General features: G+C 40.1%; 1 protein-coding gene across 1 annotated transcript in view; it reads left to right on the top strand.

Moving 5' to 3' along the window:
• adgb (androglobin) overlaps nucleotides 1-12,659 on the top strand; it is a 223,374-nt gene that overhangs the window by 102,221 nt on the left and 108,494 nt on the right. The window contains exons 16-18 of the mRNA XM_063057274.1: nucleotides 1,044-1,203; nucleotides 3,295-3,358; nucleotides 6,238-6,376. Coding sequence (XP_062913344.1) covers nucleotides 1,044-1,203; nucleotides 3,295-3,358; nucleotides 6,238-6,376 — 363 coding nt within the window. The remainder of the gene's footprint in view (nucleotides 1-1,043; nucleotides 1,204-3,294; nucleotides 3,359-6,237; nucleotides 6,377-12,659) is intronic.

The following is a 12,659-nucleotide window of genomic DNA, read 5'->3' as shown; positions in this document are numbered from 1 at the left end:
CCCTTAAATAGCCTCCTAAAGGTATTCATCTTCTGCTCAACCAACCAAACCCTGCTCACAATGCCAAAATGTAACATGGAAACAGGTTCATGGGTCTGGTGAGTGAGACAGAAGACACTGATTACAAACCAGCATATTAATCATTTGTTTACAAACAGTAAAAGATTCGACCAAACATCTGAGTCTCCGAGATACACAGACCACAAAACTAAATATACGATAAATTGATACTTAGCCAAGAGTGTGCATGGGCTCCCCTAAGTCCAGAACCTGCTTTCCCAATAGTTCTTCAGCACCGGTCATGACCTCAGTGTGAAGCGTGTCCTGGGAACTAAAGGAGAGAGACCGAACCTCCCGCACATGCTATTCTTATACCCCTGAGGTGCCTGAAACCGAACACCGCTGCCACAGCAAGCAAGGCAACCCATGGGAAAGAGCTGCTGCCTACTTCAAATAGGTCAAGCATAATGGAAGCGACTTTCGAATGGCAAGTAAACTAACCCCCACATATCTGTGACTATTTGGCTGCTGCATTCACTTCTATGGCAATGGTAAGAATACTCAGTAGCCATTCATTCTAAAGTGATGTAAGGAATACATTCCATACATAAGGACATCAAGGTAGGCAAAATGAAAATAAAATTCAGAATATAATCTTACAAGTAAACAGAAAGTCCAGAGCAGGTAGACCATGAAAGGTCAAGGACCACATACACAAGGTTGATTGGGAGATCAAGAGTACGTCTTTTCTTTCACATGCCCATTAATTGCACTGTTTCTCTTATGACACATCCACATAGTGTAACTTATGGTTACCAATTAACCTACCAGCCGCATGTTTTTAGGATGTGGTAATACAGGAGGAAAATCTGTGCAGTCTTAGGGAAAACATGTATTAATTAATGTTAATTTCTTGTTCCTTTTGAGAGTAAGAGGACTTTCCTTGGAATGCATTTCATCATTCACAGAGTACTCTGAAGTAACAGAGTATGCACTTCTGTAAGTCCCTGTCAACTTAATGACAACACTTTCTGTATTTTCAGATAAAACTTTCGAAGTACATTTTCCTAACCAGATGGTGTCACAGCCAACTAATCAGATGTTGAACTTGGACACTGTCTCTGATGTTGCAGGCGCTTTCAATCAGAAGAAGCTCTGCAAAAAAAAGTGGATTAATTCTGAAGATTTTTGCAAGTGTTTCCAGTAAGACAACCCTTCATCAATTAAACCTCTTACAGAAATTGCAACATGAAGTCTGATTTTCCTACTCAAGTTTATGTAGGTAATGTGGATCCCAATGAAACACAACATCCACACCCAAATCATCATTAAGCACATTGTTTGCCTATATATATTACAATGTACATTCATTAAATGTTTCAGCTTTTGGAGGGACAACTATAAAAGTAGATACATTTAACATACTGCACACATCTCTGTTTGCCCAAGCATTCTTTCAACTGTGTTTAAATGTAAATAATGAACATTTAGGCTTCACATCCTGGCTGTTGTGATGCCATCATCAATAATGTGTCCACCAGCAGGTATCCAGGATTACTTGGAAAGCATGTCATTCACATGGTAACAAAATTGCAAGATGAGCACAATGTTGATTATCTCTCCACAGTTCACCTTGTTCCTGCTCCAGCCTCAGTATTTTTGTTCTACAGTTTTTTATTGTTTTTTCCAAACAATTTCCGATTAAAACTTCTATCATCAGTCAATCCTGAACAACTTGTCTCTTCTCCAGTTGAATCCATTATCAGCTTCTTGGCTTTGCATTCGTTTAGCATCATTCCTGTATGTGGTACAGGTGTATTAAGTTTAAGGGAAACAGTAGCAACAAACTTTATTGTCAACCAAGTGCAGAACAAAAACCTCAGTAATATCTATAATCGTCTGCAGAGATTTCTCACAGCATCATCATGTCAAACATAGCCTCTTAAAGCAAACCCTAACTCAATGTCAGGAGTTGTGAATTATGCATATGATTCCACCCATTACAGGACCTTACATGGCCATCTCCAAATGTCTGCTAAAGTTGTATCCGCTGTTCATTCTTCTGTTAACCTGGTGACCCCAAATGATACCCAAACACACAATGAAATTAAGTAGGAGCAACGGAGGCCTCTCACTGAGTAAGAACTGACTGCATCCTAACTCTACATTGCCTGCAAGCCCCAATAACCTGTTACCTTCATCTATTGTCTATTTATCTGTAACATATATATGTCTATCTATGTATCTGTCTCTGCCTAAAAACTTTTAAAGATTCTGTTCCCGTTACACGTTGGACAGAATTTCCAAAGATTTTTAACCTTCTAAGAGAAAAAAACTTCACTTAATTGATTTGTTTTATTTTTCTAGTTCTAGATTCCTAGTGATTCCTAGTTCTAGATTCTTTCACAAGAGGAAGCACCCTCTCCACATTTACCTGTTATGACTTCATAGTATCCTGCATGTTTCAGTAAAATTCTTACTAACTCTCTTAAACTCCAGAAGATATAGGCCTGGCCCAACCAATCTTTCCTCATTATATACAGTAACCTGTGCATTAGTTTTCTAAACTTTCTCCAAACTACTTCCAATTTACTGTTTGAATAAGGAGGTCAATACAGTGTAGAGTAATCCAGAATGGATTCACCAGTTCCCTATATATCTGAAGAAGAACTTTTGTATTCAATCCCCCAGCAATAAATGATACCATTCTCCTAGTCTTTTTAATTATTTGATATACCTATATATTAGTTGCATACATGTCAAATAAGTCTGCCTGATAGTTTAAGCTCAATGTGCGAAATTGAGCTGATAGATAGCCAGTCTATAAGCAATCTGGCTTAGTGGCTGGGCTCTGCAGTGAGCACATTAGTGAAGCACTGACGTGTCACAAAAGGGGTTTAGATTCACTTTGTGATTGATTCCTTGAATTTACAGTAGAGTGGATTTGTTGTCAGAACAGCAGCCCCAATCATTTATTTGGAAAAATATGACCATTGTTGCGGGTAAGAATAATTACAGCAATGAATTAGCAGAGATATTACAAAATGCTTACATATAATATTCTGCCAGTTACAGAGATTTATGATTTACTTATGAGAAAGAGCTAAAATGAAAATGCTATAAAATCTGATGTGAGGGATGTGTAATCAAAATCACAAGAAAAACACTTTGATGGGAACAAAATAATAGTCTCCCAAATGGTATCATCAAAGCTTGTATTTTATACTTAAGCTATTATGTAGTTTTGAATGTAACTTCAAAAACTGATCTTTTTGCATTTTTATTTAATTTCAGAACTTTGATTATTTTCCATAACACAAGCAAATACACTTACACACTTGACAAGTCAAACTTCAAGGTAACATTATTGTATTGGCTGTATTTAATGCTTGTACATATTTGCGTTTATAATTTTGTTTGGAAATTTCTTGAAATGTATATTCCCTCATCCTCCATAACTATTTGAATTTAAAGTGTCTTCTTTTGTAATGTTATAGATTTTGGCTTGTAATGATATCTCTTTAGTCAGATTACATTATTTGTTTTGACTAGTGTTTGGCTGGTGTTAAATTATGTTAAGACATATTTTCATATTGTTGTCTTTTTCAGACAGTCTGCTAGGATCAAGGATAACTTGCTTCCACTACATACCTATGGGTTCTGAAGGGGTTGAAGTGTTGTATGCAGGGTCTCAGCCACTGTCACATTGATAAAGTGATGCTTATTGGAGTTGGTGGGTTGGTAGAGATGGAGTGACTCAGTGTTCAGTATCTTTCTGGTGCTGATCACCCATGGGATTACCCTGCTTCCTTGAAGGCATTACACTTCCTTAAGGAGACCTTGAGAACAACTTCAAAAGGCTTTCTCTATCCTTGAAATCTGTGGCGATTGACAGAACACAGAGTACGGTGTTTGCTTCAGGAGTCTGGATTAGGCATGTGAACAATGTTACCTGTCACTGAAGCTGTTTGGGAGAGATCAGTGCTTCATTGCTGGGCATATTGGGCTCAGAGAGCGTAACGGCATTGCTTTGCTCAGCTTGTTGTTGAATTTTGTGTATTTTATGGAGACAGTATTGTAGATTCATCTCCAGTACTTGAGGTTGTCAAGACTCTAAACTAAAGGGAAGAGTAGAAGTTACTGCTGCACCTACGAGACCGTGGGCTCACTGCTGGGTTTGAGATCTCTGTTCACTATTTTCCTCAGTAAAGTAAGCTGAAGGCTTGTGCTGTCCACTGGAGGTGATGGGGCATTTCACTAATGACGTCCCTCTTTCCTGAGAGGTGACCCGAAGGTGTGGAGATTACTTCATGTGCTCAACGATCTTGTCGGGGATCCCATTTGTTGAAGGGTAATGTTGAGCAGAGAGGCAAGGTTGATAGAGAACCATAGTCTTCCTGATGTTTTAATGTAAAGCTCATCTCTTCTACATTTCACTGAAGGAGTCAACAATGACTTGGAACTCAATCTCCCTTTGTGCACACCTGCCTGCATTGTAAACTGATAACTGAAGTTGAGGAGATCTTAGTTTTGGTGTGGTGACAGCAAAGGGGAAAAATCTCCCATTTGTCCTTTCGTTTCTCTCCACTTCAGTGAGGAGCTGCGGAAAGGGGAGTACAGTATTGACATTGAAAATGTTGGTATTAGGGTTGGGCCGGTGGTGGTGCCATTGGTGAGGTTCATGGCTTGTCTGTGGAAGATGTAGAATGATAATGAATTCTTAGCAGAGCCAGATTTGAGAAATGTTATCTACAATCCCTCTCAGTTGATAGCCTAAAACCAAATACAGTGGCTGAAATATTCCCTCTTTTTCTTTGATTTATCACACAGTAAGATCTTTGCTGTTAGAGCATCACAGTATTCGGATACAAGTTCGAAATCAAATATAAATGATTTCTTATTACATACCACAAACTCCAGACCAACACTGATAACAGTATGCTCTGGAAAATATAATCTTTCTCAGGTTTTATTGTATTCCATATGCATAGATGCTCGAGTAGGACTATATGACCTGATTTAGCAAGTAGTGCGTTAACTTTATATCCTGGTATATAAAGCATTCATGGTGAAGCATGTGTCCTAAACTGGTTAAGATTACTGAAATAACTTCTGTGTTGCCCTCCTCCCATGCACCTTCACCATGTCAATTGTCCAATATCCCTTCTTCGTAATCATCTACCTTAAGCAGTCACGTGAGAGCATCATGGCACACAAATTATGTATTACACAACCCACGTAAAGGGTCTCAACCCAAAGTGTTGACTGGTTATTTTCCTTCACAGATGCTGCCTGACCCACTGAGTTCCTTCAGTGTCTTGGTTCTTGGTTATTGCTCCACCAGTTTCTTGTTTTCATTCCCTTATCCTACAACCTTTTGGCTGGAAAGAAGGATTTGGCTGCTTTCTGTTCTAAATCCCTGATTTAATTATGAACTTGTACCCCACTTCTTCTACATGCATCTCAATTCTTTCACATCTTAATTCAATCTCTTGCATTATATATCAAAGCATCAAATCCTACATACACCCCATTCCCCTATTTTTAGATCTTATTAAAATCTATTTCTTTGACCAAGTGCTTGGTTGCTTGTGCCAATATCTCCTTATATGGCTGATTGTTAAGTCATTGCTATGTAGAACTTGGGACTCTTCACTGTGTTAAGTAGCTATATAAATCCAAGTTATATTTTGTTGCTGTTGACCTGCTTCCTGCACTGTGGAAGTCTCTAATGAACCACATTATTTATAATATCAGATATAAGACTCTCTGATGGTGGTATCTGAAAAGAGGATGCTGTCCAAGTTGCATGCCATCTTGGACAATGACTCCCATCCACGACATAATGTATTGATTGGGCACAGGAGTACATTCAACCAGAGACTCATTCCACTGAGATGCAACACAGAGCGTCATAGGAAGTCATTCCTGCCTGTGGCCATCAAACTTTACTCCTCCCTTGGAGGGTCAGACACCCTGAGCCAATAGACTGGTCCTGGACTTATTTCCTGGCATAATATACATATTACTATTTAACTATTTATGGTTTTATTACTATTTAATTATTTATGGTGCAACTGTAACGAAAACCAATTTCCCCCGGGATCAATAAAGTATGACTATGACTATAAGCTTAGTTTAATATGTGCATGGGTTAAATTAATATATTTTAAACACATTCTGTTGATTCTGCAGCCTACATATCTTGCTAAAATTGACTTGGTAATGATGGTTTAGCTTACAGATGATCGCGGACCTTTCTATCTACTTGTTGATGAAGTCAAACCCATAGAAATTTTGGTTACCTTCTCTGCCTTGGTGCGCTGGGGTGATCTCAACTGCGAGAAAAGCCTTAGCAAGGAAAGCAATGAGAAAGGTTAGTACCTGGAACAATTTCCTTTCAATGTTGAATTCATTCGTAAAACTTTGGGAACATGAGGAGACCATTCAAATAATTGAACTTGTTCCATGATTTAATCAAATTATATTCTGCTTCTTAGCTTGATCTACTCAACTTGGTTCCTTAATCCTTAATATCTTACCATCACTTAACAAAGGTTAAATGATCACAGTTTTTGGAACTCCCTATTAACCTAAACTAAACAACTGTTTAGGAGAATGATCGAATTTCCACTATAGTTACTGTTTCTGACATTGCATGTTATAAATTTAAGATTATACCTCCTTGCTATTAGATTCACAAATAGATGAAAAGGTTTCTCTTTTCCTGACCATTCATTTATTTTCAACATTTTATGTACCTCAATGAGATTGTCTCTTAATGCAATTCAAGCTGCCATAAATTTAATTCTTTTTGCACGAGTATGATTCTACTGAATCTGCGCCATACAGCCTTCAAGGTCAAGGAGAGTGAGGAGATGATAGAGAAGAGCTATAGGCAAGTAGTCACACTGGGTCCTCAGGAGACAGATAAGTGGGTAACAGTCAGGAGAGGGAAGGGCAAGAGGCAGATACTAGAGAGTATCCTGTGGCTGTCCCTCTTAACAATAGGTACTCCTGTATGACTCCTGTTTGGGGGGGCCTACCTGGGGGAAGCAACAGTGGCTGTGCCTCTGGCACAGAGTCTGGCCCTGTGGCTCAGGAGGGTAGGCAAAGGAAGAAGGCAGCAGTAATAGGGGACTCTTTAGTTAGAGGGTCAGACAGGTGATTCTGTGGATGCAGGAAAGGTGATTCTGTGGATGCAGGATGGTAGTTTGCCTCCCAGGTGCCAGGGTCCCAGATGTTTCTGATCATGTCCACGATATCTTGAAGTGGGAAGGTGAACAGCCAGAGGCCATGGTACATATTGGTACCAATGACATAGGTAGGAAAAGGGAGGAGGTCCTGAAAACAGACTACAGGGAATTAGGAAGGAAGTTGAGAAGCAGGACCTCAAAGGCAGTAATCTCGGGATTACTGCCTGTCGCACATGAGAGTGAGTATAGGAATAGAGTGAGGTGGAGGATAAATGCGTGGCTGAGGGATTTCAGCAGGGGGCAGGGATTCAGATTTCTGGATCATTGGGACCTCTTTTGGGGCAGGCGTGACCTGTACAAAAAGGACGGGTTGCACTTGAATCCCAGGGGGACCAATATCCTGGCAGGGAGGTTTGCTAAAGCTATTAGGGAGAGTTTAAACTAGAATTGCTGGGGAGTGGGAACTGAACTGAAGAGACGGAGGAAGGGGCTGTTGGCTCACAAATAGAGAAAGCTTAGAAACAGTGCGAGAGGGAGGATAAGCAGGTGATAGAGAAGGGATGTGCTCAGACCCATGGTTTAAGGTGTGTCTATTCTAATGTAAGAAGCATCATAAGCAAAGTGGATGAGCTTAGAGTGTGGATCAGCACTTGGAACTATGATGTTGTGGCCATTAGAGACTTGGATGCCTCAGGGGCAGGAATGGTTACTTAGAGTGCCAGGCTTTAGAAAGGAACGGGAGGGTGGCAAAAGAGGTGGGGGCGTGGCACTGTTGATCAGAGATAGTGTCACAGCTGCAGAAAAAGAGGAAGTCATGGAAGGATTGTCTACTGAGTCTCTGTGGGTGGAGTTAGAAACAGGAAGAGGTCAATAACTCTACTGGGTGCTTTTCATAGACCACCGAATAGTAACAGGGACATCGAGGAGCAGATAGGGAGACAGATTCTGGAAAGGTGTAATAATAGCAGGGTTGTTGTGGTGGGAGATTTTAATTTCCCAAATATTGATTGGCATCTCCCTAGAGCAAGGAGTTTAGATGGGGTGGAGATTGTTAGGTGTGTTCAGGAAGATTTCTTGACACAATATGTAGATAAGCCTACAAGAGAAGAGGCTGTACTTGATCTGGTATTGGGAAATGAACCTGGTCAGGTGTCAGGTCTCTCAGTGGGAGAGTATTTTGGAGACAGTGATCACAATTCTATCTCCTTTACCATAGCATTGGAGAGGGATAGGGGCAGACAAGTTAGGAAAGCATTTAATTGGAGTAAGGGGAAACATGAAGCTGTCAGGCAGGAACTTGGAAACATAAATTGGGAAGAGATGTTCTCAGGGGAATGTACAGCAGAAATGTGGCAAATGTTCAGGGGATATTTGCGTGGCATACTGCATAGGTACGTTCCAATGAGACAGGGAAAAGATGGTAGGGTACAGGAACTGTGGTGTACAAAGGCTGTTGAAAATCTAGTCAAGAAGAAAAGAAAAGCTTACAAAAGGTTCAAAAACTAGGTAATGATAGAGATCTAGAAGATTATAAGGCTAGCAGGAAGGAACTTAAGAATGAAATTAGGAGAGCCAGAAGGGGCCATAAGAAGGCCTTGGCGGGCAGGATTAAGGAAACCCCAAGGCAGTCTACAAGTCTGTGAAGAGCAAGGGGATAAGATGTGAGAGAATAGGACCTATCAAGTGTGACAGTGGAAAAGTATCTATGGAACTGGAGGAGATAGCAGAAATACTTAATGAATAGTTTGCTTCAGTATTCACTACAGAAAAGGGTCTTGGCGATTGTAGGGATGACTTACAGTGGATTGGAAAGCTTGAGCGTGTAGACATTAAGAAAGAGGATGTGCTGGAGCTTTTGGAAAGCATCAAGTTGGATAAGTCACCAGGACTGGAAGGGATGTACCCCAGGCTACTGTGGGAGGCAAAGGAGGAGATTGCTGAGCCTCTGGCAATGATCTTTGCATTATTAATAAAGACAGGAAAGGTTCCGAAGGATTGGAGGGTTGCAGATGTTGTTCACTTATTCATGAAAGGGAGTAGAGATAGCCCAGGAAATTATAGACCAGTAAGTCTTACTTCAGTGGTTGGTAAGTTGATGGAAAAGATCCTGAGAGGCAGGATTTATGAACATTTGGTAAGGCATAATATGATTAGGAATAGTCAGCATGGCTGTGTCAAAGGCAGGTCGTGCCTTACAAGCCTGATTGAGCTTTTTGAGGATGTGACTAAACATGTTGATGAAGGTAGAGCAGTAGATGTAGTGTATATGGATTTCAGCAAGGCATTTGATAAGGTACCCCATGCAAGGCTTATTGAGAAAGTAAGGAGGCATGGGATCCAAGGGGACATTGCTTTGTGGATCCAGAACTGGGTTGCCCACAGAAAGCAAAGAGTGATTGTAGACGGGTCATATTCTGCATGGAGGCCAGTCACCAGTGGTGTGCCTCAGGGATCTGTTCTGGGATCCCTTCACTATGTGATTTTTATAAATGATGGTTAGTAATGATGGAGGGATGGGTTAGTAAACTTACTGATGACACAAAAGTTGAGGTGTTGTGGATAGTGTGGAGGGCTGTCAGAGCTTACAGTGGGACATCAAAAGGATGCAAAAGTGGGCTGAGAAGTGGCAGATGGAGTTCAACCCAGGTAAGTGTGAGGTGGTTCATTTTGGTAGGTCAAATATGATGGCAGAATATTAATGGTAAGACTCTTGGCAGTGTGGAGGATCATAGTTATCTTGGGGTCCAAGTCCATAGGACACTCAAAGCTGCTGTGCAGGTTGACTCTGTGGTTAAGAAGGCATATGGTGCATTAGCCTTCATTAACCATGGGATTGAGTTTAAGAGCTGAGAGGCAATGTTACAGCTATATAGGACCCTGGTCAGACCTCACTTGGAGTACTGTGCTCAGTTTTGGTCACCTCACTACAGGAAGGATGTGGAAACTATAGAAAGAGTGCAGAGGAGATTTACAAGGATGTGGCCTGGATTGGGGAGCATGCCTTATGAGAATAGGTTGAGTGAACTTAGCCTTTTCTCCTTGGAGCGGTGGAGGATGAGAGGTGACCTGATAGAGGCGTATATGATGATGAGAGGCATTGATCGTGTGGGTAGTCAGAGGCTTTTTCCTAGGGCTGAAATGACTAACATAAGAGGGCACAGCTTTAAGTCGCTTGGAAGTAGGTACAGAGGAGATATCAGGGGTAAGTTTTTCTGCAGAGAGTGGTGAGTGTGTGGAATGGGCTGCCAGTGACGGTGGTGGAGGCGGATATGATAGGGTCTTTTGAGAGACTCCTGGATAGGTTCATGGAGCTCAGAAAAATAGAGGGCTTTGGGTAACCTTAGGTAATTTCTAAGTAAGTACATGTTCGGCACAGCATTGTGGGCTGAAGGGCTTGTATTGTGCTGTAGGTTTTCTATGTTTCTAATATGCCTGTGCAGATCCCACCCATGATCCACAACTGGGATATAACAATACAGCTATGTGCAGAGCACAGTATACAACTGCAGTAACATAATCTGATTCATACTGCTTTATATTCTTCTTGAGATAAAGGCCAAAATTCCAGTTATCTTTTGTACCTGTCTACTAGCTTTTAGTGACATCAGTATCTAGAATACTAAATCTTACTGCTTATTCACAGCTTCTGGCATCTTGTCTATTAAGAAATACTGTGATCTGTCTGTCTTAGGACAAAAGCCAAAGGCCTCATAACTTCCATGCTGAATTCCTTCTAGCACAGTTTTCCCACTCATTTAATCCAGCACATTATTTAGTCTACATTACAGGGGTGGCAAGCATTTTGAGAAAATGTGCCCAAATTGATGATAATCTTCTAAAAAATTTTCTCATATGCCATGATAATTTTGAGTAGACATTATCATTGATAATGTATTAGTAACAGTAATTATGGACTTTTTGAAGGAAAAAGGATGAGACTGTTTATTACTTACATGTATTCATTGTTCTACTTTTAATAAAAGTATAACAGAAACAGATTGAAATAAAATGACATATTTTAGAAAACCTATTCAAAATATTAATCTTTTCAAAAGCCAGATTAAAAATGACATCATTTCTAAATAGTATTGTTATTGTAAGTATTTTCTATCCAAATACTGATGTGTACGACAAGTAAGCGATGATTTCAAAACATCATCCAGCATTGTGTTCTTGCAACTGTCTGGCTGGCATCAAGCCAGCACCTGATTTTCCTTGTGAAAACATCTCACTGCACTCAGGTTGTTAAAGAAAAACATTCACTGCTTCATTTAGCTGTAAATATGATCATTGTGTATCTTTTTATTATAGGTAGGATTTTAGAGAATTGAGGGGCAGCAGTGCGAATGTTTGTGCACATGCTGTCTTCAGCACGTGTGCCATAGGTTCACCACTGCTGCTCTGTAACACAGCTTAGCATACAGCATGTATTATTATTCCGTAAAAGTCAGTTTGCTTCATTTTGCATGAGGTGCACTTTTATCAGTTGTTGTCTCCCTCTGACCAACTCGCATTTGTCCACATTATCATCCAGAACCCTTGCATCTGAATGCGTCTTATCCCAGTCCATTGGTACACCCAGAAGGTGTAGCAATCTCCATTAGTGGAACTTCGTATCTATCAGATGAGACATTAAGCCAGGGCTACATTTGCTTCTGGAAACATAAAATGAACTTTAAAAATTCCTAAATTTTTAACTGTTGTAGCTGTCTCTAATAGCCAGTGATTTAAAAACAATTGAAATACATCTGAATGATTAAGTATTATTTCAAAACTGAAAAGTAATAAGTTTTACAAACTTAAGTATATAGAAATTGATTGAAAATACCAAGTAAATTTTTTTTAAATCACTTGCCATTTTGGTCCAGGCTAACATAAGGTTGAAGAGCCTGAGGTAATGTGTAGCTTGGTGTGGCACAGTGCTGAGATCAGAAGTGAATCAAAAGGTCAAGTGCATCAGAGTCTGGCCTTGGTTCACTGCTGAGTTCCATGTTAAGATGCAGAAGTGTGGACGTCAGGAATCATCTGACCTGTACACGTACAGAGTTTCTCAGTGGAACTACCAGGTAGCCAGAAGCACTATCTAACCCAATATTAATTAATAGGATTAGTACAAGAGAAATAGAAAGAGAATAATTCCTAAGATGTAGGCTGTAGTACCTTTTATTTCCAATATTATCCAAGCTCAATAGGATGGAGTCTGCTCTCAACTTGGTTCTAGGGAATGAATGTGGGTTAGTGAGAAAGCATTTTAATGACATTGATCACAATTCAGTTATATTAGTAGAAAACAAACTGAGAAAATCTACAAGTAAAAGTTCTCAATTAGGGTATAGCTACTTGAGGTAGATTTCACAAAACTGAACTGGAAATTTTTACTTCAAGATGAATCAGTACTGGAGCTCCATTGCAGGGAAGTGTGTGTGTGTATACTGCAGTGTAGTTATGGGTAGTTTATGTTCC

The sequence above is a fragment of the Mobula hypostoma genome, chromosome 8 (assembly GCF_963921235.1).
Source record: "Mobula hypostoma chromosome 8, sMobHyp1.1, whole genome shotgun sequence".
Taxonomy (NCBI): domain Eukaryota; kingdom Metazoa; phylum Chordata; class Chondrichthyes; order Myliobatiformes; family Myliobatidae; genus Mobula; species Mobula hypostoma.
This window is presented reverse-complemented; position numbering and strand designations above follow the sequence as displayed.